Genomic DNA, 26514 nt, shown 5'->3' with positions numbered 1-26514 from the left:
AGCAACATCTCACAACAGTTTACAATGCACAAGTTCTCAATATGAAATGTTTCGAGAAAACAAGTTTTCTCACATAACATCATAATCCCAAATCCAGAGGGTCCTTTCCGAACTAGAATCTGGGAAATGCCTAAAACGGACGTTTCTGCGGCACACATTACCCCGGCACAGTGGCTTCTGCGGCCAGCGCCCACCCGCTCTGTCCTGGCAGTCCCGGCCGGGCTTCTCACCTCCGGGTGCTCCACGACCTCCGTGCGGATGGCGAGGGCGTCGAGCCTCTGCTCGAGCGCTGCCCGCAACTCAGCACCGGCCATGCTGCTGCTGTCGTGGCCAGCAGGAGCGACAGTGGGGGAGGAAGTGCCTGGCATCTCTGGAGGTTGAGGAGAGCGCCTACAGGGAAATAGGGCCGCCTCTGGAAGCCCAGTGCCCGCGCCTTCCGGAGGTGGGCGGCGCCTTCCGGGGGTGGGCGGCGCCTTCCGGGGGTGGGCGGCGCCTTCCGGGGGTGGGCGGCGCCTTCCGGGGGTGGGCGGCGCCTTCCGGGGGTGGGCGGCGCCTTCCGGGGGTGGGCGGCGCCTTCCGGGGGTGGGCGGCGCCTTCCGGGGGTGGGCGGCGCCTTCCGGGGGTGGGCGGCGCCTTCCGGGGGTGGGCGGCGCCTTCCGGGGGTGGGCGGCGCCTTCCGGGGGTGGGCGGCGCGCCGTCTTCGTGCGCCCTTCCCTGCACGTTCCTGAAAGCGGTCCCAGGACACAGCCTTTCAACACCTGCACGGAGGGAAGATCCGAGAACATGGTAGTTTGGCTGTTAAAGGTTGCCACCTGAGGGACGCAACCTTGAAAGAGTAATGTGTTGAGACCATCTGGACAGTAAACGACTGAACCATGTTATGGCCTCTGTATAAACTATCTGGATGGAGAGCTTGTCTTGCAGCCACCCAAGACAAGCCGCCTAAGTTCCCTTGCTTATATGGAGCGGCATGCCTTTTGGATTTCTGCTTGTCCTCTGGGTAGGGGGACCGGTTTCAGATTTCACCAGGGAAACTCCCTGAGTTTGCGAACCATCAGGGAGAGGGTTGGGGGCCAATCCCTATCCTTTTAAGACTTCTCAATTTTTTAATTATAATTTTCCCTTTACCCTTTCTGAAAGTTAACTTTTGTTATTATTCATCTGTGGCAACCTGGACTCAACTTTTTCAGAAGCAGTTTGCCTGCCTCTGGTGGGGTGGCTTCTGCTATCCTTAGAAACTTTCACTGAACCCTTGTATGAGGCCTGAAATTTCATGTTAGGGTTTCATTTATGAATTTAGGTTAAGCCTCAAATCCCAAATAAACATAGATAATCCTAGGGACGTTTAACTCTAGTGACAATAAATTTAGGTCATTTCTGGGGTGCTAATTGAGAGCCTGGAAAAGGAAGCCCCTTCAGAAGACACAACAAAGTATCCATCTGGTTCCTCACCTGCATAGGCCTTGGTGGTAACTGCACAAGAACTGATTTCACAATTTCACCCAGAATTGGCCTTAGACAGAACAATGATAAAACTTCTCAACTTGCCCTGGCTTGTTTGGCTCAGTGAATAGAGCGTTGGCCTGTGGACTATAAAGGGTCATGGGTTCGATTCCAGTCAAGGGTACATGCCCGGGTTGTGGGCTCAAGCGTGCAGGAGGTATCCATTCAATGATTCCCTCATCATTGATGTTTCTGTCTCCCTCTCCCTACCTCTCTGAAATCAATAAAAATATATTTTAAAAAATAAAACTTTTCAGTTTAACCCACTTCTAAAAACTACTGAGCCATGTTTCCCTACTAATTCTTGTTTCATCTAATTATTTGACCTCTGATTATGAACCAACTACAGGCTACTTATTACTCATGGCCACCTAAATTCAGGTCAATAACAAAAGCAAACATACTACACTAGAGGCCCGGTGCACGAATTCGTGCACTCCAGGGTCCCTCAGCCGGGCCTGCACCCTCTCGCAGTCCGGGACCACTGCTCCTAACCGCTCGCCTGCCTGCCTGTCTGATTGCCCCTAACCACCTCTGCCTTGGCCCCAGCCACTGCAGCTTCATCCAGAAGGACGTCTGGAAGGTCGTTTGGCTGTCTGGTCTAATTAGCATATTACGCTTTTATTATTATAGATTACTGAGTGCTCAGAAAACACAGACAACGGAGAGCAGCTTACCTGGAACTTTTTTTCATGTTTATTCTTTTATTTCCCCGTTTGTGAATTAGCTTTGTTTATATCTTGGCTCATTTGGCTACTGTATAAATGTTAATGGCTTTCACATTCAACCTAATTTTTATTAAGAACACTCAATTCATTAAAATTTATTTTGGCGTGTAAAGGTGGTGGGGCTCACTTTTTTCATTAGCTTTTCCTCTAAGAATGAAAGTAGAAAGCAATCAATAGCAAGATCACCCTTTGGAAGATAAGGCATATCCCGAGTGATTGTCCTTAAATATTTGAAGACTTTGAAGAATAAATATCCAAATCCAATCATGGTGACCAGAAAGTAAGCAAGGAAAGAATAATTGGAATCTGATTGTACCTAAGCAATGTAAATTATGTCCCAAAGTAGGAAAACATTAACCAAGGGTAGGATCTCCGGGGCAGCTACAAAAGAAGAATGAAAAGAGATAAAATTGGCAGTGCATCCAGCACATTGCCTACCTAGAAATCTCTTTGGGATTGAACTGCCATCCATCACTTATGCAAGGCAAGAATCCCTCCCCTAAACACACCTCCACTCCCCACCACCACCACCCAGCCACCCCATAGCTAATCCATCACGATTGCCTTTCAAGTCCTTTCCCTTGTCACCACCTCCAGCACAAGAGCCCAGCGATTTCTCAACCGGTGTGCTGCAAGAATTTTTAAACCATGCAATACCTGACTATTTAGCCAGGGCCACGTTCCCTGGTATTTTTTCCTTGCATGTGTCTTCTAAGAACGTATCCTTTCTCCCACATTTCCGGGTTTAACTTTCCTCGGAGGGTAGGCGCTCACAGCCCCAGAAGAGCAGAAATAAACTTCTAGAAAAGGAAGCGACCTGCAGAAGCGATTACCGACGCGCGGCTGACCCCGGGAAGAGGCTACAGATTGAATTAGCGCCTCCCGCGCCGGGCGCCCACCCGACCCCGGGGACGCAGACAGGGCGCCCACCTGACCCCGGGGACGCAGACACCGGGTCCCGCCGGCAAGAGCGACTCTTCCGGATTCGGACCTCCGAATTCGGGGAAGAACCGCTTCCGGCGGCACCGGAAGCCCGGTGGGGACCGTTTCGGAGACGGACTGACCGACCGTCAGTTCCCTGAGGTCCAGAAGGTGATCTGCGCCCCGTCTCAGAACCCAGAGCCTGCAGGCCTTATGCAGGAGCTGAGTGAGTGGGGTCCCCCAGCCGGTCGTCCGGGTGGCGCACGTTGTTTGACCTAAAGTGTCAGCGGCACAAGTCCTACACATCGCGCTTTTCCAGGATGCATTTCCTCCCTGCGTGACCCTGCTTCAGGCTGACCGGAGCGGTCTGCAGCCGGGAGCGCCGCGGCAGGTGCGGACCCCAGTCCCAGCCTCCCCTGTGCCCAAGGTGGTCTGGGCTCGGGTTCGAGGCAGCCAGATCCGGGCTTTCTCTACAGTGACTTCCTTTTACCTTTCAGATACGTTCCAAGGCTACATTCAGACGTTTCCACCCGTTCAGCTGCATGTTGGATATTTCCAACACCCTTTTCCAGATTCCATGAATTTCCTAGCGGCGAGAGAACGCCGAATTGGGTGTCAGAAAGCCTGGGTTCTAGTCCTGACTGCCACTAACTAGCGGTATGACATTCGAGAAGGTTCTCTCTCTCTCTCTCTCTCTCTCTCTCTCTCTCTCTCTCAGCTCTCTGGGCTCCATTTTTCTTTTCTGTAAAATGAGGGGCTTGGAATTAAGTAACAAGTAAGGTTCCTTCCAGGTTTGATATTTGCATTATTGCCCCCAATGTGTTTTTCTAATTCTGGCCTTAATTACGTATCTGTGCTTTGGTTAATCTCCGTGCAGGGCCTTTTCTCCTGTGTGCCCTTGGGAAATCTGGTTTTAGGCTCATTAAAATTACTTTTTATTTACTAAGGAGTCCCGTGCTTCCTGAGCACACTTTAGTTCTTCGTCCAGGGACTTGTGCCTAAAGAAGGTATTTTAAATGTGCCGCTCTTGAGGTGTTTGATGTGCCTGGGAGTCATTATCTGGGAACACTAGAAGACTGTGAACTCTGAAGGAAGGGACTCCGGCTTATTAAACTATGAATCAACTACCTCCAACACACTGCCTGGAAGCTGGTGCTCAGAAAACGTTTGCTGAGGAGAAAACATGTACTTCTTACATTATTTTAGTTGCTCCTTCCCTTAAAAACTGAAAAGCAAAGCTGTAGAAATGCAGAAGGAATAGAAGACTTCTATTCCTTCTTGGAAGCAGAAGGAATAGAAGACTCGGGAGGAAAAGAAGCATACTGCTGAGTTGAATTCTGTTGCAGTGTTCTCTTAATAAATTCTTTCATTCCAAGAAGGATATTCAAAAGGCATTTTTTATAGATCTTTGTTGGGTGTCTTCTTCCCTCTCTAAACTATCTGGGGGCGGGGGAGGAGAGGGGAAAATGGTGAATGTTGAAGGACAATTCCAAGTAGAGGGAGTTTATGCAAAGGTTCACAATTAGATGACAGGCCCTGGCCAGGTAGCTCAGTTGGTTATAGCGTAGTCCCAATACGCCAAGGTTGCAAGTTCGACTTCTGGTCAGGGCACATACAAGAAGCAACCAATAAATGCATAAATAAGTGGCATAACAAATTTCTCTCTCTCTCTCTCTCAATAAAAAAATATTTTTAAAACAATAAAAATATTTTTAAAAAAATAAGTGGCATAACAAATTGATCTCTCTTTTCCTCTCTCTAAAATCAATCAATAAAAAGGTTTTAAAAATAGATGACAAACCGTTGGAGATTACAAGTAGGTAAGAATAACAAAAGCCTGGGAGGGAGGAGTGAGGGGACTATTAAGAGTGTAAGAAATGAAGTGAGGTTAGCAGAGGGCAGCTGTAGCATGTTTTGAAATTGTACATTAAACTGGGGGGCCATTGGTAGTTGTGTAGCAGAGAGTTGATGAGTTCATATTTGCATTTTAGAAAAATCACTCTATTTTTAATTGGATTAGCTAATGTTTTTCAAGAGTGAAAGAAGCCCTTTATAATTTTGTTACTGTATTTCAGTTCTATCATAGTAGGAACATTAACCATAATAATACTTAATGTCTAGAGAGTAGTTAGTATGGAATCCCAGCTCTGACTAGACTGGGAGGCTCTTTCAGGGCAGGAACCCACTTTTATTCATTGTGACTCTAGTACTTTGCTTTGTGTGGAGGAGATATCCAATTAATATCTGCTAACCTGACTTAAATATTAACCAAAATACTACTTTAAAACTTTTTTTCTAGGAGAAACATGAACCAGAAGTTGCTGAGGTTGGAGAACTTGCTACGATGTCACACTGTTTGTAGACAGCTGCACAACCTAGGTCAAAGAAGAACCTTAGCACGATGGAGACGTGTGCTTTCATCTGCTTACCCAGTGTGGCCAGCTCAGCAGTACACCGGGTCCTGGCAAACAGACTCGCTCTTTGGAGCTGCTTTATCTCAATATAGGCTTCTAGTAACAAAGAAGGTAGTTGTAGATTTCTAACATTACTGTATTATTTGGTCTGAAATGAAAGTGCCTGGAGCCATGAGTAGAGGTCCATTTTGAGTATTTTGTCATTTACAGACTCTTTATTCCATAATGCTACACTCCAGGCAATAAATCTTTGTGAAGAAGGGAAGTTCTAGTTGTTCTGTAATGCTGATGAATTTGGTTACGTGGAAATTGGTGTATAACAGTGAATTAAGGATACAGGATTTTAAAATTTAGTCTGAGATTTACCTGCTTATGGGAGTGTTAATTCTTAGAAACAGAAGCTGTGATTGTGGTAGATATTCCAGAATAAATACAAATTGTCACTTAAAAGTTGTTTCTTACTTCTTCATGCGTTCTGATTTTTTAATAGGAAGTAAGGCCACGGAAGTCTCAGTTACCTTCAACAAAATCTAAAAAGGAGGTGGAAGTATGGATTGGAATGACTGTTGAGGAGCTGGCCAGAGCAATGGAAAAGGACATAGGTGAGCCACATAATTTTATAAGGAAAAATAATGGGAACATGGAATACTTGGAATCTTATTTGCATTCAAGTATGAAAATTAGACTGGTAGTTTAAAAAGTTGTCCTTATAATATTCTTCACTTTAAGTCACAAACTATAATTCATTTCTTGGCTCTTTGCCAAATATAGTTCTCTAACATTTCACTTCTAATAAAAGTGGAAATGATTTTATCTGAACTAACCTTTCTTTCTCAGAAATTTAGTGAGATATTAGATTAAGTCCAAATAATTTTTTTGGATTGAGGGACCATATTTGTATTCATTTACTTGCCCTTTGGTTTTCTATAATTTTATGATTTCCCTTTTCCCCTAATTTTGACATTATATGTAGTGTCAGCAGAAAAATATTCATAGTATTAACTACAACTTCTAATAATACTATTTCTATTTGTAAATATATAGCATTATAGTTATATTTATCCCTCATTGCACCATTGATGTATTTATTACCAATTTAGGATTGTTGGAACAGAATGAGTCTTTATTGTTATAACCTGACATTAAAATTTAATAAACAAAAATAGCCTATGATTGTAGCAAAATAAAATGACAAGTAAAACAGAGTCTTGGAAAAAGGAAAGAATTAAAAATAATAACTGATATTCATTGAACTGCTACCATGTATCAATACTTTATATTTATGAACTCTGTAATTTTCACAGTGCACCTAGAGGTAGGTATGATTATTATCCCCATTTATAGGTTGAGAAACTGAGGCATAGAGAGGATACATAATTGCCCAGGATTTCACAGCTAGTACATGATAGAGCCAGGATTTGAACCCAGGGATTTTGGCTCCAGAGCCTATGCTTTTCTCGTTCACAAACCAAATTATCTCTCAAGAATTGTTATTTTCACCATAGAAATAAGGAAATACAATAAACCAGAGAAATTTTTTTTGAGAACCTTGTGAGTAAACTTTTACCAGCACATTACTGAATAGGATGTTCTTTTAGTGTAATGGTTTGGTTATGTAAGGATGATTTTATTTCATATCTTCCAAAATCTATATTATAAAAGGCCTGTGGCCCTAACCTCGTAACAACAAAGGCTGGCGCGGGTGGGCGGGGCCACGCGATTTCATGCGCTGGGCTTCTAGTATATTTATTTATTTATTTTAAATATATTATTGATTTTTTACAGAGAGGAAGGGAGAAGGATAGAGAGTTAGAAACATTGATGAGAGAGAAATATCAATCAGCTGCTTCCTGCACACCTCCTACTGGGGATGTGCCCGCAACCAAGGTACATGCCCTTGACTGGAATCGAACCTGGGACCCTTCAGTCCGCAGGCTGACGCTCTATCCACTGAGCCAAACCGGTTAGGGCGTGGACATCTAGTATATTTATAAGGTGACTGAAAGTCTGGAAACATAAAACTACTAACTTCATTATCATAACATGTACATTTATTTATCATCCACCAGGAAGTATGACTGAAATTAAAACAAAGCACATTAATATTTACCTGGCAGGGGAGATACTATGATTCCCCAAAGGTGGTTTTCCCAGAGCGAAAACCACCTTGTTCATTGTGCTAACCCTTGAGATTTCCCCAAACGTGGGAACTTGGCAGCATAATTTGTGGTAGTGGGGAACTATGTTTGTGCTCCCCTGAAAACAAAAACAAGACAAAAAGCACATTAAATAAAATGAAGACCAAGAAAAACAAGTAAATATGTATTATATACTAGAGGCCCAGTGCACGAAATTCGTGCACGGGGGAGGGGTCCCTCAGCCCGCCCTGCACCCTCTCCAATCTGGGACCCCTCGGGGGATGTCCGACTGCCTCTTGCAATCCGGGACCTCTGGCTCCTAACCACTCGCCTGCCTGCCTGCCTGATCGCCCCTAACCCCTTTGCCTGCCTGCCTGATCGCCCCTAACCCCTTTGCCTGCCTGCCTGATCGCCCCTAACCATCTCTATCTGCCTGCCTGATTGCCCCTAATTGCTCCCCTACTGGCCTGATTGCCCCTAACTGCCTCTGCCTCGCCCTGCACCCAGGACCCAGGAACCGGACCAGCTTCGCCCGGGCCGGCCGCAGCCACAGGGGACCATGGGTGGGCGACTTTTCCCAGGCCGCAGGCGCCCAGGACTGCAGGGCAGGCAGCTTGTCCCTCTCCTGGGCCACAGCCACTGGCACCTGGGACCACGGGGACCGGGGGCCATGCAGCTTTTCCCTTTCCCAGGCCGCAGCCTGGCTGATCCCCATTCCTCTCTCACGAGCTCATTTTGCCTGGCTGGTCCCCATTACTCTCTCCCTAGTGTTGAGTGTCTGAGCCATTATGGCGTGATGGCGTGATGACCATTTGCATATTAGCTCTTTATTATAAAGGATTTTAAGACTTTCTAGGCACTCAAAATAGATAAATAAATAAATTGAATGTGTGTGTATGTTGAGATACTATGTGTGTGTATGTGCATACAGCTGAGTCTCATCATTTGGGGATTCTGTATTGGTGAATTCTCTAAAATGTATTTTGCCCCCAAATCAATACTCGCAGTGCTTTTGCAGTCAATCCCGAACATGCACAGAGGGGTGAAAATTTTGAGTTGCCTAATCACACATTCCTACTAAGGTTCAGTGAGGCAACATTCTGCCTTCTTGTTTCAGCTCTCATACTGTAAACAAGTGTAATTTTTGTGGTTTATTTAGTGCCACATGTTTTTGCCTTTCTGTATTTTTTGTTGGCGATTTCACTGTTTTAAATGGCCCCTAAACATACCGCTGAAATGCTGTTTAGTGCTAACTGCAGGAAGGCTGTAATATGCCGTACAGAGAAAATACATGTGTTAGTTAAGCTTTGTTCTGGTATTAGTTATAATGCTGTTGGCCATGAGTTCAGGGTTAATGAATCAACAATATAGTCTACTAAATAAGGGATCTTTAAACAGAAACATTTAAAACTAGGTATGTATTGATCAGCTGATGAAAATTGTATGATTACAGGCTAAAGGAACCTAACCCTGTATGTCCCCTCAGAACAATGATTTAGTATTTGCTAATTCAGTATTCATGAAGGTTTTATAGAACATAACTACTGTGAATAAGAATAATTGACTATATATATGTATACATATCTGTATATGCATGACACGTTAACTACAAGTTTTCAAAGAACTAGACAGTGATAAACTACTCAATACTAAATGTATATACAACATGCAATTTAATATTTTATTGATGATTCATTTGGTTCATCAGGTACATAAATACTCCAAATAATCATGAATATGCAGAAATTCCAATTTATATATATGCATTATATTTTAAAGATCATTTTCTTTTTAGCTTCTTTGTCATTAATTAACCTTAGAGAAACAGATAGCTTATATAGTTATTTCTCTGATTGAGTGTACTGTTTATATGGACGTTTATTAATAGAGGTCACTTTCTGAACATTTAATTTCATGAACCTAAAAGGTTTTATCTATTCCACCCAGATTTTATATATGAAGCTTTATTGAACACTACTATGGACATAGATTCACTAGAAGCAGACTCACATTTAGATGAAGTCTGGATCAAAGAAGTGATAAAGAAGGCAGGAATGAAGTTAAAATGGAGCAAATTAAAACAGGACAAAGTCAGAGAAAATAAAGATGCCGTGAGAAGGTAAAACATAACAATATATATTGGGGGAAGAAGACCACATAGTTTTATTCACACTTTTTAATAGAAAGGGTTGCCTTAAAATTTCTTTTGCAGTTAAAATGATGTTAAACTTTTCTTTGAAGTGCTTAAAGCATCAGTATATTCAGGTGATTATAAAACTCTTAAGGATTATTTTTCTAAGTTTATATATTGATCCTGAATCTTAAAATTTTTTATTTAGTTCTGCTCGTTGTTATGAAGATGTCAACTGTAGGTGTGTAGTCACGTATTTTGTCATAAGTTGTATGTATAGAAGAGGAAAATACTTTGGTCTAATGAATGCTGAATGTTAGGTTTTATCGTTAATAGCAGTTCACATAGGTAACTGCAAATCAATTCACTGGCTATCAACTGTTCTGATGTTTAAGAAATGAAATTCCTTTGCTGCTAATTGTAGGCCCCAGGCAGATCCAGCTTTATTAACCCCAAGGTCCCCAGTGGTAACTATAATGGGCCATGTTGATCATGGGAAAACGACGTTACTTGACAAACTGCGAAAAACTCAAGTGGCAGAAATGGAAGCTGGAGGCATCACTCAGCACATTGGTGCCTTTCTTGGTATGAACACAAATTATCTTACAGTGTGCTTGGGAACTCCATATATTCTTTCTTAAACCTAGTATGAAATATACAAATTCAAAGTAAAAGGAAAGGCTAAAGGTTAAAACCATTGGTTTGATGAGATGTAGAGCCGGTGGTTAATAAAGTTTATTTTGTACATTCTGTAAGAAGAAAATTATATTATCTTTTTATACTAACCCATTCTTAGTTAATGAGCTTAAATTCTCCAATGCTAGGTTGTGACAATAAATAATAGCTACCCTTTACCGAGCAGCTAGCATGTGCCCAGCCCTGTGCTGAACACCTTATATACTTTATCTTTTTTATCTTCAAAAAATATCATCAGGTAGGTATTACTATTACTACCTACAGGTAAGGAGGCTGAGACTTGTTGACTTGTTTAAGTTAAGTTACTTGGTTAAGGTACACAGCTAGTAAGTGGCAAAGCCAGAGTTTAAACACAAATCCTGAGCTACCGATTGTATACGAAATAGCCTTTGTTATTCAAGGCAGTTGTGTGCAGCTGATGTTTGCTAGTGCAGGGGAGGCTACCTATGTAATCTTCAGTGTATTCTCTCTCCAGAATAGATATTATTTGGTACATTTATGAAAGTAGTTATATTCTAGAAATATGAAGAGTTTTAGTTTGAAATTATTACATGCAGAGAAAACCCTACAGGTTTCACTGGTACGTTATCACTTTTTGTTGTGAAATGATGGTCTGTATTGTTGATTAAGATTAATGGAAGGAATAAAATCATTTTAAAGAATTAGTTGTGTGTGATAATGTCACATGTATTAGTGTTCTTGGACTCTGTTTCCACAGTCTCTCTGCCTTCTGGGGAGAAGATAACCTTTCTCGATACTCCTGGACATGCTGCGTTCTCAGCGATGAGAGCCAGGGGTGCTCAGGTCACCGACATTATCATCCTGGTTGTAGCTGCAGATGATGGAGTGATGAAACAGACGGTAGAATCCATTCAGCATGCCAAAGACGCTCAAGGTACTATGGCGAGAGCCACTGTTCTGGTTAGTGCCCGTGTTGCTCGTTTACTCTCCATGGCAATCTCAGGATTACTGTAGCTGTTTTACAGATAAGGCTCAAAGTTGAATAATTTCCCCACACACGTTACTACTTAGAAGAGTGTAGCAGGATTCAATTTGGGACTTGTGATCACAAGTACACTTCTTTCTCTACTGTTGAATTGGCATCTGATCTTCTGGCTTTCAGTGTTAACTCTCTTTCCTTTTTAATTTCTCAAAATTGCCTTTGTGGAATGGACTCTGGTCTTAATGATTTTAGGGAATATAATAAAAAGAAGAGAGTGACAAATTTGCCATAACAGAGCAGTTGGTTAAGATACATGGTATTTGTGTACCCTGACCAGGAATCAAACCATGACCTCCTGGTTCATAGATCAACACTAAACCACTGAGCCACACTATGATAAATTCTTTACATCATGCTTTCTATACCTATTCTTTTGGTCTTATCTATATGGCATGTATTTTTTTACAGTAGTAGGTTATGGATTGCATAGTGTTTGGGTTTTTTTTTGTGTGTGTGTGTGTGTGTGTGTGTTTTTAATCCTCACCGGAGGATTTGTTTATTTTATTTATTTATGTATTTGTGTATGTGTGTATGTATGTATTTATTTATTTTAGTAAGAGGGGAAGGGAAAGAGAGAGAGAGAGAGAGAGGACTTACATGAGAGAAAACATCAATCGGTTGCCTCCCATATGCACCTCAACTGAGGATTGAACCTGCAACTGAGGTATGTACACAGGACGACGCTCCAACCAACTGAGCAGCCCAGCCAGGGCACAGAGCTTTCAGTGTGTTTGTTTTCCATTTATGTTCCTTTGATACCTGAGAAAATTACAGAGTTGGTGAAACCCAAGAGAATTATCTGCTAGAATTTTGTGTGATTTCTCTAATGAGAGGGTATGTTTAGTAATAACAGGTAGAGTATAAGATTAGTTGGTCCATTCATTAAGTAAACATTTATTGAGAATCTACTATGTATCACCAAGCTAAATGTATGAATAAAAAGTTGCTGTATATCCAAAGGTAAGTTCACAGTAATGATTCCTAATTTCACCCCAGGGTAAAATGTTAGGTTTTAACAATGAGTCAATAGCTCCTAGAAAGAATAGGCAAATCATCTAATGGCACTGGAATTCAGTTAGAATTTTCTCTTGATCTTTTTCTGGAGATTATCTCCATATAATTGCTGATCTTGCTTTCAGGTTTAAGGATAGGCCTTTCTCTAACCAATATACCTTTTTGTTTTAAATCATCTTAGTGTCTATTCTTAATTCAGAATCTGCTTATAATTGCAGTTTGACATCTCACAACTGGAATCCTTTGTGTGTAGAAAGTAGAGCACAGTGGGTCTAAAGAGTGGGTCCTTTTAGGTCTTTTGTTAGGTAAGTACATCCACTGAGTCAAGAGGAAGCCAGAACAGATCGGTGTCTTCATTGTGAACACCTGGGATTAAAGGTGCCATTTGCACCCTTCTTAACTTTGTCTCTTTCAGTGCCTATTGTCCTTGCCATAAACAAATGTGACAAAGCTGAGGCTGATCCTGAAAAAGTGAAGAAAGAACTGCTAGCTTATGATGTGGTGTGTGAAGATTTTGGAGGCGATGTACAGGCAGTGCATGTCTCTGCACTTACGGTAAACGCGTAGATGATGTGTTCAGATGGGAATGCTTACAGTGCATTATGCCTAAAGAGCATTTTGACATATATAATTTCTGTTGTTGTTTAAGAATTCTCTGGGTACTGGGCAAAACTGGTTTGGCAGATTAGAAATTAGGCTCAGAAAGGTCAGTCACCAATCCAGGGTTGCATAGCTGATGGTAATGGGGTCTAAACCTAATGCTTTTCTTATTATGAGATACTTAGAATGAGAAGAATAAATAGTGAATGATGTGGGTAGGGTATTAGTTGGCTAAAGACTATTTTAAGCAGAAATGAAATACAGTTGTTAATAAAAAGTGCTTGCTTTTATAGTGAAAAACTATCAGTGTCTTAGGGCATTTAAGAAAGATTTAAACAAATAAAAATTTCACTGATACAAAGAGGAAACATTTGGGTTCAGTTTGTAAGTGATTGACTCAGTTTTTTTGGGAATTAAATTGTTACAAGTTTTATAATGTTATTTATGATGAATTCTGTTTTCTTTTAAATTACCAGTTATTCTTTTCTGTTTGAAAAACACCAAGGAAGCTCAGTACCTGCTTTGTGACAGCATTTTCTAATTCTTTTATCCTGTGCAGGTTGTTGCTAAGTAACAATTCCCATTTTTGTCCATTCTTATCATATTCCATCATTTACTCATAATACAGACTTTTCCCCCCTGATCATTCACTGAGGGATGGAGCTGTAAATGGCCACATTTTTTTCAAATAAGTCTCATTTTATCTTTATTTTTCCTAATTCTGTTACCTCCAAGATTCTTAGAAATTATGCCTTCTTTAATAGTATAACCATGTTATTGAAACTCATAAAATGCCACCTTACTCTCTTATCTTTCCACTATACCTAGATTGCTATTGCACTCTGAAAGCCATATGGTAAGATTAAAGCATTTGAAGACATGGCTACCTTTCCTGTCCAGATACATTCAGATGAATAGATAGATGTAAAACTGCTTAGGCAAATCTGGGGACATGGCAGAGATGATTCTTGGGGAATGGAGGGAGGTGGGAAATAGGGACAGCGGAGTAAGATGGGGCCTCCTTTTTCAAGGCAGATACAGAGGTCTACATTATGCAAAGAAACAACCCCAGCATTGTTTTTCAGAGCAGCATTTTATAAATTAGAATAAATACTAGGAATAAGTAGATGGGTAAACAAAGTGTTTTGTTTACAGTTGTCTCTGTTGTTTTATACTCTCTAACAACTGTGAGCAATCCCTTAGCTGATGGAGAATGAAAAATCCCTTGCCCATCAGTTCCAGTTCCATCACCAGTTATCAGCTGCGTGATCTTGGAGCTCTAGAAAGCATAGTAAAGATAGGTCATGAAAGGTGAAAGAATCATGTAATCTAGTCCTTCATTTGAGGAAAGGAGATCCAGGAAGGTGAAGTGAATTTTTATTTTTGCACAGTTGGGTAGTTACAATGGATCAAATGAAAAAATAGATGTGAAAGCTTGTCACATTGGATAGAACTTCAATGTGAAGTATCATTGTAAAGAGGGTTAGAAGAAGAAATCACAATTATAGAGACAGATGGAGGAGAGAAAGAGAGAATAAATGAAGCATGTGTTTATGAAAGGGTATTAACAAGCACCACTAATGGCCTTAAAAAAAAAAATAGCCACTGTTCGTTGCAATATCTGTCCCTGGACCAGGTTTTCTTGTTTATCTCTTCCTCCCTTCTTCCCTTCCTTCCTTACAATTGCATAATTATGCTTTTAATGCTTAAAGAGAAATATATAATTGTCAAGGATTATTTGGCTTTCTGACCCTAGTATTTACATTTACAGATCATATTAATGTATATTAACAACTTGTTTTGTTGTTAAGGGGGATAACCTGATGGCTTTGGCAGAGGCAACAATTACTCTTGCAGAAATATTAGAATTGAAAGCAGACCCCACAGGTCCAGTGGAAGGAACAGTTATAGAATCTTTCACAGACAAAGGAAGAGGGTAGGTCTAGTAAAATGCTTGCTTTTAAATAATTTTGTTCTATTGTTTTTGTGAATTGATCATATAATGTTATTTTTCTTGCATGCTATGTTTAGTCTATGAACAATATTTTCAAAGCATTTTTTGAAAAGTATTTTATTGCACTAGCACAGAGAACATAAAATACAGTTATTAGTAGACCATAATATCTATCTGTATATACCAAGTAGTCACATTTACATGACTTAAGTATTTGATTTGCTTGATTTTTTTTTCCCCCACACTGACATGACTGAACTGGTAAAGTCTGATTAGACTAATATAAAGTGGAATGAAATAGCAGTTGTTGCATTTTAGGGTTTCTAAATTCTTTATGTCCTTGCCCATTAATATAACATACTACAGGCCCGGTGCAAGAAATTCGTGCACATGGAGAAGGGGGTCCCCTCTGCCCAGCCTGGACCCTCTCCAATCTGAGACCCCTCGGGGGATGTCCGACTGCTGGTTTCGGCCCGATCCCAGGGACAACCCCCTCACAATCCGGGACCGCTGGCTCCTAACTGCTCACCTGCCTGCCTACCTGATCACCCCTAACTGCCCCCCTGCCAGCCTGGTTGCCTTCATCTGCCCCCCAACCACCAGCCTGATTGCCCCCAACTGCCCCCACCCCTGCTGGCCTGGTTGCCCCTCACTGCCCCCCTCTGCTGGCCTGGTCACCCCTCACTGCCCCCCTCTGCTGGCCTGGTCGCCCCTCACTGCTTCCCCTGCCGGCCTGGTTGCCCCACGCAGCCTGCTGGTCAGTCGTTTGGTTGTCCCTCGCTAACCCCCCCTGCTGGCCTGATTGCCCCACACAGCCTGCTGGTCAGTCATTTGGTCATCCCTCGCTAACCCCCTTGCCGGCCTGGTCACCCCATGCAGCCTGCTGTTCAGTTGTTACTGTGAGGGCATCGTGATCAATTTGCATATTACCCTTTTATTACTATAGATATTACTATAGATAGGAAGGTCTTTGGAATGGTGTTGCTGTCTTTAATTTTCCTCCCTATCAGCAAAAGAAGTCTTCTTACTGCTTAACAAATTAAAGAAAGAGAGTAGGATTCTGTCAGAACACTCAGCTATCTGCACCCTCCACTACCATCTATAATAATAAAAGCGTAATATGCTAATTAGACTGCACTGCTGAACAGCGGAACGACCAGGGCTGTGAGGGTCGAGCCCCTTGCATGAATTTCGTGCATTGGGCCTCTAGTAACTTTTATAAGAAATGTGTTGTTGTTTTTGTGGTAAAGATATGTAACTATCAAATTTACCATCTTAATCATTTTTAAGAGTATATAGTTCAGTAGTATTAAGTATATTCACATTGTTGTGCAATAGAATCTAGAATTTTTTCATCTTGCAAAACTGCAACTCTGTACCCATGAAACACTAATTTTCTCTCCCACTCCCCCTGGCATTGGCAGCTACCTTTCCATTTTCTGTTTCTATGACTTTGACTACTTTACATACTTCATGAGTAGAATTATATGGCATTTTTTCTTTTTGACTGGCTTATTTCACTTAGTATAAATGACCTTGAGATTCATCCATGATGTAGCATGTGACAGGATTTTTTTAAAGATTGCATAATATTTTATTTTATGTATGTGTATGCTGCATTTTCTTTATCCTTCCTTCCATGGATGGACATTTAGATTGCTTCAACCTTTTTAACAGTTGTGAAGAAATGTTTTTGTAGTATGAAAAACTGCTTGAGAAGTTGAGAAGTGGTAAATACATAATATTATGTATTTTTAAGTCTCAAAAATATATTCTTGCTCACTAATTATTCTAGACTATGAGTGGGCCAGTGAGACTTTGTTGGTTGAGCGTCATCCCATGCACCAAAAGGTCACTGATTTGATTCCTGGTCAGGGCACATGCCCAGATTGCTGGCTCCATCCCCAGTAGGGGGCATGTGGGAGGCAGCCAATCAATATTTGTCCCTCTCTCTCCTTTCCTCTCTCTAAAGTCAATAAACACACACACACACACACACACACATATAGGTGTGTGTGCGTGTGTGTGTATATATATATGTGTGTATATTTATATACATATATATGTGTGTGTGTGTGTGTATGTATATATATATATACACACACACACACACACACACACACATATATATATTTTGTTAATCCTCACCAGAGGGTTTTTTTTTTAATTGATTTTGTAGAGAGAATGGAAGGGAGAGGGAGAGACAGAGGGAGAGAAACATCTATGAGAGAGAGACACGTGGACTGGTTGCCCCCACATGCACCCTGACTGGGGCAGGGATTAAGCCTGCAACCAAGGTACATGCCCTTGACCGAAATCGAACCCACGACCCTCAGGCCAATGTTCTAACCACTGAGAAAACCAGCTAGGGCAAAAACATATTTTTCTTTAAATGAAAAAGTAACCTTTGCTCTACTAAGAAAGTACTATTATATCCTGATTATGGCATTAAGAATTAATAACTTTATTTTCATTTTAGTCCTGTTACTACAGCAATAATTCAAAGAGGAACATTGAGAAAAGGCTCAATTCTGGTTGCTGGGAAGAGTTGGGCAAAAGTGCGCTTAATGTTTGATGAAAATGGAAAAACAGTTAATGAGGCCTACCCCAGCATGCCAGTGGGAATTATAGGCTGGCGAGACCTCCCTTCTGCAGGAGATGAAATTCTTGAAGTAGAATCTGAGGTATATAAAGCTTAATTCCTATATATTAGCTATGATATAATGATTTTAAATAATCTATAATGTTATACCAAATTAATGTTAACTTATTAATTATTCTAGACTATGAGGGGGCCAGTGGTACCTTTTTAGAATTTGGCTGTAGAATTTTTTAAAATTTGAGATAGGATTTTTAAATTGAATAATTTCATTTGTATACAAAGCCTTCAAATGAAAGTGTTATAAATTTTTTGAAACTTACAAAATTAGTACTTTCATATGAGTTAAACTAATTTCATAGTGAAAGAAAAACAAAGCTTTTAGTTAAATAATGCCTGTTTTTTTCCCTGTAAAGGCAAGGGCACATGAAGTTGTTGACTGGAGGAAGTATGAGCAGGAGCAGGAGAAAAATAAAGAGGCTCTAGAAACAATAGAAGAAAAGCGAAAGGAACACCAGGAGTCACACCGGAAGGACCGTGAGAAGTATGGCAATTTGCACTGGAAGGAGAGAGCATTTATAAAATACCAAGAAAGAAAAAAACAAAAGTTATTAAGGCCAAAAGAGAAAGTAGAAAGAGATTCAAATATACTTCCTATAGTTATTAAAGGTAACTTTTTAAAGATTTTACTTAACTCCTTTTTGGAATATATGTATTTCTTCATTCTCACAATTAATTTGAGCAATTAAATTTAAGCCAAAAGTATCTCAGTGTTTTGGGGGGAGACTTTTATTTTTATTAAGGTATAATTGACATGTTATATTAGTTTCAAGTGTACAACATAATGATTAGATATTTGTATATACTGTGAAATGTTCATTGCAGTAAGTCTAGTTAACATCCTTCACCATACATATATTTACAGTATTTTTTCTTGTGATGAGAACTTTTTAAAAATATTTTTTTATTTTATACAGAGAGAAAGGGAAAGGGAGGAAGAGAGAGAGAGAGAAATATCAATGTGTGAGAGAAACATGGATCAGTTGCCTCCCATATGCACACTGACTGGGAATTGAACCCACAACTGGGGTATGTCCCCTGACCGGGAATTGAACTGGCAACCTCCTTTTGGTGCATGAGACAACACTCAATCAACTGAGCCAAACCAGCCAGGTCATGATGAGAACTTTTAAGATCTACTCTCCTAGCAACTTTCAAATATGCAGTACAGTATTATTATAGTCACCTTACAGTACATTACATCCCATGACATTTTTTTAATAACTGGAAGTTTGTACCTTCGGACCTCTTTCACCCTTTCACCTCCTCCCTCTTGGCGAGATTTTCTTAGTAAACATTTTTCTAGTTGATTTTGTTGTAAATGTACATTTAGTTATATTTTATTAAGTTAAGTAGATATTTATAATGCTAAACCTAAAAGTGTATTTAGTGGTAAATAGTATTCCTATTATGGTCTTAAATAGATTATCATCATTTAAATGCCTAACTCTTAACACCAATGATTTATACTGTTGCTTCATTTAGGTGATGTTGATGGTTCCGTTGAGACCATTTTGAACATTATAGATACCTATGATGCTTCACATGAGTGTGACCTTGAGTTAGTACATTTTGGTGTGGGTGATATTAGTGAAAATGATGTTAACCTTGCTGAAGCATTTCATGGTAAGGATTCCATTTCCTGTAACTGTGTTCCCTAGAACTCACTGAACCATTTGCTTCTGTCTTTTGTTGCTTGGCTTGTCGCACCTGAGATTTGCCCATCAGCACTATTCCTGTTGCGGTGGAGTCTCCGCTATCAATTACCAATTGGGGTGGATGGGTTGTGCAATGTTTTAGCCGCAGCTCCACTTGTCGTCTTTTTTTGGGGAGGGGGGAGGGGGGAGTACCATTTCTGTCCCCTCTTCCCACTCCTCCTGGTTCCCCACCCAATTTAGACTAATGAGTATTCCTAACACTGTAATCAGCCTATTCAAGTACTTTCCTTGTCCCTGATAATTTTACAGTCTTCGATAAAAAGCTCCTTTTAGTTGTAAATGCCTAGAAGGAAAGGGGACTATTTGTTGAACTTATGATACACAAAAAGGGAACTCATGACTGTCTCTCACTTAGCAAAGCACCAACACTGTTGAGTGATTAATGAAATCATTAGGAAGGAGCTACTTCATGACCTGCCTTATTTAGAATTAGATGTTAACTACTATTGAAAAGGTTAACTCAAAGTATTTTATGGACATTTACTGGTCTAGCACAGCGATTTTCAACCAGTGTGCTGCAAGAATTTTAATTTATATATATACACGAGAGGCCAGGTGCACTAAATATGTGCACTCAAGGGGTCCCGCAGCCCAGCCTGCGCCCTCTTGCAGTCTGGGAGCCCTCAGGGGATGTCCGACTGACGGCTTAGGGGAATAGGCCTAAGACGGTAATCGGACATCCTTAGCGCTGTCGCGGAGGTGGGAGAGGCTCCCACCACCACCGCTGTGCTTGCCAGCCATGAGCCTGGCTCAGGGCTTCTGGCTGAGCGGCGCTCCCCCTGTGGGAGCGCACTGACCACCAGGGGGCAGCTCCTGCATTGAGCATCTGCCCCCTGGTGGTCAGTGCAAGTCATAGTGACCAGTTATTCTGCCGTTCGGTCAATTTGCATATTAGCCTTTTATTATATAGGATTTTTAAATATATTTTTGATTTCAGAGAGGGAGAGATGGAAACATCCATGATGATGTTTCACGGCACGTTCTGATCCCGCACCTCAAGCATGTGCCCTGACTAGGAATTGAACCATGACCTTCTGGTTCATAGGTCGATGCTCAACTACTAAGACATACCAGCCAGACAAGAATTTTTAAAACATATAATACCTGACTATTTAGTCAGGGGTACTGACCTCTTTCCCTTAGGTTGTCAAATAAAAAAATGACAACTGTCAACACAACAATAGCTGTCCAGTGTGAATGAATCAAAATGATATTTTTTTTGTCAAATCGGCAAAAAATAGCTTTTGGTGTGCCACAGAGTTTTAGTAATTAGATAAAAAGCTCCTTTTAACTTTAAATGTCTAGAAGGAAAGGGGACTGTTTATTAGTCAAACTTATGATATACAAAAAAGGAACTCATGACTGTCTTTTTAGCTAAGTTTGTCACTGAGATGAAAAAGGATGAAAATCGCTGGCCTAGCATTGTACTGTGTAATATAGTGTATTGAATGCTTTCTTAATGATGAGACTTCAAGGTGGTTGTTTTGCTCTTAAGCTGTTTGTATTAACTTTTTTTCACTTAAGAGTGTTGTTTTTTTTTTAAATATATTTTATTGATTTTTAACAGAGAGGAAGGGAGAGGGATAGAGAGTTAGAAACATCGATGAGAGAGAAACATCGATCAGCTGCTTCCTGCACACCTCCTACTGGGGATGTGCCCGCAACCAAGGTACATGCCCTTGACCGGAATCGAACCTGGGACCCTTGAGTCCGCAGGCCGACGCTCTATCCACTGAGCCAAACCAGTTAGGGCTTAAGAGTGTTTTGTTGTTTTTTCCTCCAAGGTATTTGCAGTTAAATACTTTATTTTTAATTTGGCAAAATGTACAGCTTCATAGAACTTCTTTCATTTCTTAAATAACTTTTGAACTTTACCAATTATTTTTGAGTAGCAGAAAACCTAAGAGTAAATAAATCACAAAAGTTGTGGACAATAAGATTATAATAATAGAGTCATTATTAAAATAATGTAATATTTCAACCCTAATTTTTTTTTATATCTCTGGTTATCAACCCTAATTTTTTTTATATCTCAAAGCTTTGTTTAGCATGCTGCCTACACATTATGGGCACTTAAAATAATGTTTCTTAGATGAATGGATGAATTTTTAAAACAAAGACATTTTCCTTGTTAAGCCACAATCCTATATAATAAAAGACTAATATGCAAATTGACCAAACTGCAATTTGACATGCACTGACCACCAGGGGGCAGACGCAGGAGCTGCCCCCTGGTGGTCAGTGCGCTCCCACAGGGGGAGCGCCACTCAGCCAGAAGCCCTGAGCCAGGCTCACAGCTGGCGAGCACAGCAGGGGTTGGCGGGAGCCTTTTCCTCTGCAGCAGTCCAACTGCCAGCTTAGGCCCCCTCCAGCCGTCAGTTGGACATCCCGAGGGCTCCAGGACTATGAGGAGGCACAGTCTGGGCTGAGGAACTGCCTCCTCTCCCGATGCACATATTTCGTGCACCAGGCCTCTAGTAGAATTTATAAAGTGTTTTATTCATTTGAAAATTTACTAGTTTTCATGAGAAAAAAATTACAGAATTTCCTCTCTCCCCAACTAGCTTTTAATTTACATAGAAGGAAATAAAACAATTTAGATTTGAGTTTCTATTCAAAAGACAAACTGTTTTGTGCAATAGTTGTGCTATTTTATTGACTATATTTCTGATTGCCAGGTGTTATATATGGCTTCAATGTGAACGCAGGCAAAGTTATCCAGGAGACAGCTGCAAAGAAAGGAGTAAAAATTAAACTTCACAAAATCATTTACCGTCTTGTTGAAGATTTGCAGGAAGAATTGAGCAGCAGATTGCCCTGCATTGTGGAAGAGCACACAGTAGGTAAGTGTTCACTGACTGTTACTTTTAAACATTCATATCTGAAGTGCTGTAAATGACACTTGAAAGTAAAGTTTAGGGGAATGTATTTTACTGTTGAAATGTTCACTGTTCTTATATCCTGTGTTCTAGAAAAATGAATACCACACATGAGAATTCAGAGTAACTTCATATGTATTATAAATGCTTGCCCTCTGAAAAACTTGGGCCCTGAGGATACGAGGCACGTAAGGCAGTAAGAACTTGCCCTCAAGTTTAGACATGAACAACTAATTATGAAACAGATTAGACTAGGGTGGGAGGCATAAAGATTATTAAGGTGTCATGAAGGAGCCATTGATTTTGTCCTGGAGCTGGCAGAGACATCTACCATGAGAAAAAAATTTACTTCACATTTAAATATTAAAAAGACTAGAGGCCCAGTGCACGAAATTCGTGCACGGGGGGGGGGCAGCGGGGAGGGTGTCCCTCAGCCTGGCCTGCACTGTCTCCAATATGGGACCCCTCGTGGGATAACCAGCAGTTGGACATCCCTCTCACAATTCAGAACTGCTGGCTCCTAATAGCTCGCCTGCCTGCCTATTGCCCCTAACTGCTTCTGCCTGCCAGCCTGATTGTCCCTAACTGCTCCCCTGCTGGCTTGATTGCCCCTAACCACCTCTGCCTCGGCCCACACCCGGGACCCAGGATTCCCTCCTTCAGCCGACCACAGGCACCCGGGATCTGGGCTTCCCTCCCTCTGGTCAGCCATAGGCACCCAGGCTGGCTGCAGCCTAAGGGGATGGAGGGCAGGTGGCTTTGCCTGTGCTGCAGCTGCAAGTGCTGGTGCCCAGGACCACAGGGTGGGCGGCTTCTCTGTCTCCCAGGCCACAGCCAGCCACAGGTGCTGGTGCCCGGGACTGCGGGGTGGGCGGCTTCTTCGTCTACCAGGCTGTAGCCAGCTGCAGGTGCTGGTGCCTGGACTGCAGGCGGGTGGCTTCTCCATCTTCCTCGGATGCAGTGGGGACAACTTCTCTGGCTGGCTGCGACCTGAGATCATAGGGCAGGTGGCTTCTTCATCTCCCGGGCTGCAGCCAGCCTCAGGCACTGGGGCCCGGTTTCTCCATCTCCCCCAGCTCGTGGGGCGGGTGGACATGGGGTGGGTGGCTTTTCCAGCGGGCTGTAGCCTGGGATCATGGGCAGGCAGCTTCTTCGTCTCCCAGGTCGCATCCACCCTCAGGTGCTGGCACCTGGTTTCTTGTCTCCCCCAGGATGTGGGGTGAGTGGCTTCTCCAGCTGGCTGCGGCCTGGGATCATGGGGCAGGAGGCTTCTTTGTCTCCCAGGTCACATCCAGCCTCTGGCACTGGAGCCCGGTTTCTCAGTCTCCCCCAGGACGTGGGGCAGGCGGACGTGAGGTTTCTGGTGCTGGCTGTGGCCTGGGATCACAGGGCATGCGGCTTCTTCATCTCCCAGGCTGCAGCCTGCCTCAGGTACTGGGGCCTGGTTTCTCAGTCTCCCCCAGGACGTGGGGTGGGCAGACATGGGACAGGCGGCTTCTCCAGCTGGCTGTAGCCTGTGATCATAGGGCAGGCGACTTCTTCATCTTCCGGGCTGCAGCCAGCTTCAGGCGCTGTGGCCGGTTTCTCCAGGATGTGGGGTGAGCGGCCTCTCCAGCTGGCTGCGGCCTGGGATCAGGGGCAGGCGGCTTCTTGGTCTCCGTGGCTGCAGCCAGCCTCAGGCGCTGGGGCCCGGTTTCTCCGTCTCCCCAGGACATGGGGCGGGCGGACCTGAGGCTTCTGAGGCTGGCTGCAGCCTGGGATCATGGGGCAGGCGGCTTCTTGGTCTCCGTGGCTGCAGCCAGCCTCAGGCACTGACGCCTGACTTCTCCGACTACCACAGGCCCGGAGAGGCTGGGGGGTGGGGCTGCCGCCATGTTTTCAGTTTAATTTGCATACGCACTCTGATTGCCTGTGGGCATAGCGAAGGTGCGGTCAATTTACATGTTTCTCTATTATTAGGTAAGATTCTCTAGCATACTCCTTGGCCAGATTAAAGGCTAAATTTATGATGACTGAATCATTTTATGTGTTTTTTTCCTCCGCATATACAGATATTTTAAACTTCTTATTTTGATGGAAAGTTTAAATACCCAGAAAAATTACAGGAAAAGTATAGGGAGCTCTCTCCAATATACCCTTTACACAGTTCACCAATTAGACATGATCATACAGAGGTTTGTATGTTCTTGTGCTAAGAGCAGTTTGTAAAGCTAAGTTATCTCTAGCAGTAAGCAAGCACCAAATAACACTAAAAAATTCATTCATACATTATAATGCATGGCACCATGCCATTATTGGAATTTAGTTTTCAGTTCGTGAAAAAGTTAAGCTGAATCATAGAATTAGTATATAAATGACCAGTGATGATATTAAAAATAAATCAGGTGATCTAGATGATAGAGACTAGAAAATTTATCGAGGGACAGCTGAAAACTACATTTTCATGAAGTTCTAGACAGGAATTGTACTAAATCTTATCAGTTATCACTTTCTAATGCATTTTTCTCAGCCAAAAAAAAAAATGAGTCACATTTTTCTTTTATTCACTCTTTTGGTAAACACTTGTATTTTTGTATTTTCTTTCCCAAGAATTTTTTGGGTTTTATTTCTAATATTGGTCAGGAAAATAAAGTTGGTGGAGTCAAAGAAAACCAGGATTTCTTTACATGAGTTTGTATTTTTACCACCTTTCCTACCTTACAAAATGTTAGAAATTATTTGTCTGAATCTTTTACTTTCTATAATGTTCTCTTCTTCTTAAAGGTGAGGCTTCTATACTAGCTACCTTTTCCATAACAGAAGGGAAGAAAAAAGTTCCTGTGGCTGGCTGCAGAGTCCAAAAGGGACAGATAGAAAAGCAAAAAAAATTTAAGTTAATCCGTAACGGAGGTATTATTTGGAAGGGTAAGCAACATCAAAATGTTTTGATATCATGTCATCAAAACCTGACAATTCTCTGTAACTGCCTGAAATCTTTCACTTCTTGCTAAATTCCCTCCCTCGCTGGGTCTGATTGTTAGTCCCCAGTCTGATTTTACAAATTTCTAAAAAAAACTTTCCCAGTCATGTCTCCTCCACACTGCAGATTTGCTTGCTCCCATCCTTTGATTCTGCCTGCCATCTTTTATCCTGGTTTATCTCACTTAAGTCCTAACACCAGACTACATAGCACCTAGTGAAGTGCCTATTATTTATTGAATTTATGAACTATGTTTTCCTTTTTTTAAAGGTTCATTAACCTCCCTGAAACACCACAAAGATGACGTTTCAGTCATCAAAACTGGAATGGATTGTGGTCTCAGTTTGGATGAAGAAATGATAGAATTTAAAGTGGGAGATACAGTTGTTTGTTATGAAGAAAATGAAGTTCCAGCCAAGACCTCTTGGGACCCAGGATTTTAAAATTGTATTAAAAATATAAATATTAAATATTTTTGCTTTTTAATAGAACTTGTTTTGCTTTATTGGACGGTAGAATTCACTACTATTGGTAAGTGCCCAAGCAATTCTGTCAAAATAGGAAAACTTGATGCCTCAAACTAGAAATCCTGGTATTAATACAGTAAAAGGGAATTACTGGAATTTCACTGAAGGTAAGGAACTTCAAATGAATGCTTTTACTTGAGAGTGGTACCAAAAGAAACAATCCTCTCAGAATTGAGCTCCAAGGACAAGATATAGTACCAATCAAATACTGCTTGAAATCTCATTTCTCAGTGCCAACTGGACTGAGCAGTTTGATTTCGAGTTCATGCCCAACACTTAACAGTAGTGTATTCCCTAGTTCTGTACACAGCACACACCCCAGTCAAACCACCTAGGAACTCGGGATGAATTTTTGAATTGTCAATTTGCAGGCTCGGCCTTTTAAATGTCCCATGTATGAATCCTATCAAAGCCTCTTTTTAGGCAGTGTTTTAACACCAACACACAAACCAGTGTTTCAAAATTGGGGGAGGATGGTAGTTCTCCCTCACCCAGGGGTTATATGGCAATGCCTGCATACACTTTCAGTTGTGGCAATGGGGGTGGAGTGTTACTGGCATCAAATGGATTGAAGCCAGAGATGCACAAGGCAGTGCCCCCCAAAAAACCACACAAATTATCTGGTCATAGTACTGAGGTAAAAAAGAAAAACACTAACTGGTTTATCATC

At 41.7% G+C, this 26514-nt stretch overlaps 2 protein-coding genes across 5 annotated transcripts in view; one reads left to right on the top strand and one right to left on the bottom strand.

The window, feature by feature from the left end:
- LOC307111816 (prolyl-tRNA synthetase associated domain-containing protein 1) overlaps nt 1-3458 on the bottom strand; it is a gene marked incomplete at its 5' end in the record, with an annotated part of 9584 nt that extends 6126 nt beyond the window's left edge. The window contains 2 exons of one of the 2 annotated variants that reach the window (XM_079791934.1): nt 231-758; nt 3162-3458. In XM_079791934.1, the coding sequence (XP_079648060.1) occupies nt 231-758; nt 3162-3458 (825 nt within the window). Of the gene's footprint in view, nt 1-230; nt 3049-3161 lie in introns of both variants that reach the window. The other variant, XM_079791935.1, reaches the window with a different exon arrangement.
- Nucleotides 3277-26514, top strand: MTIF2 (mitochondrial translational initiation factor 2). Of its 3 annotated transcripts, none has more exons than XM_079791932.1 (15): nt 3277-3378; nt 3650-3809; nt 5452-5677; nt 6057-6168; nt 9652-9823; nt 10260-10420; nt 11250-11426; nt 12964-13103; nt 14960-15084; nt 17582-17786; nt 18118-18370; nt 19247-19387; nt 22158-22322; nt 25122-25262; nt 25588-26514. In XM_079791932.1, exons 3-15 carry the CDS (start codon nt 5459-5461, stop codon nt 25758-25760), a joined length of 2184 nt encoding a protein of 727 aa, XP_079648058.1. In that variant the 5' UTR covers nt 3277-3378; nt 3650-3809; nt 5452-5458; the 3' UTR covers nt 25761-26514. The 3 variants fall into 3 exon arrangements, with proteins under 3 accessions (XP_079648058.1, XP_079648057.1, XP_079648059.1); XM_079791931.1 differs by lacking the exon at nt 3277-3378 and adding an exon at nt 3405-3543; XM_079791933.1 differs by lacking the exons at nt 3277-3378; nt 3650-3809 and adding an exon at nt 3409-3543.

This window comes from Cnephaeus nilssonii (genome assembly GCF_951640355.1).
Source record: "Cnephaeus nilssonii genome assembly, chromosome: 15".
Classification (NCBI taxonomy): domain Eukaryota; kingdom Metazoa; phylum Chordata; class Mammalia; order Chiroptera; family Vespertilionidae; genus Cnephaeus; species Cnephaeus nilssonii.
This window is presented reverse-complemented; position numbering and strand designations above follow the sequence as displayed.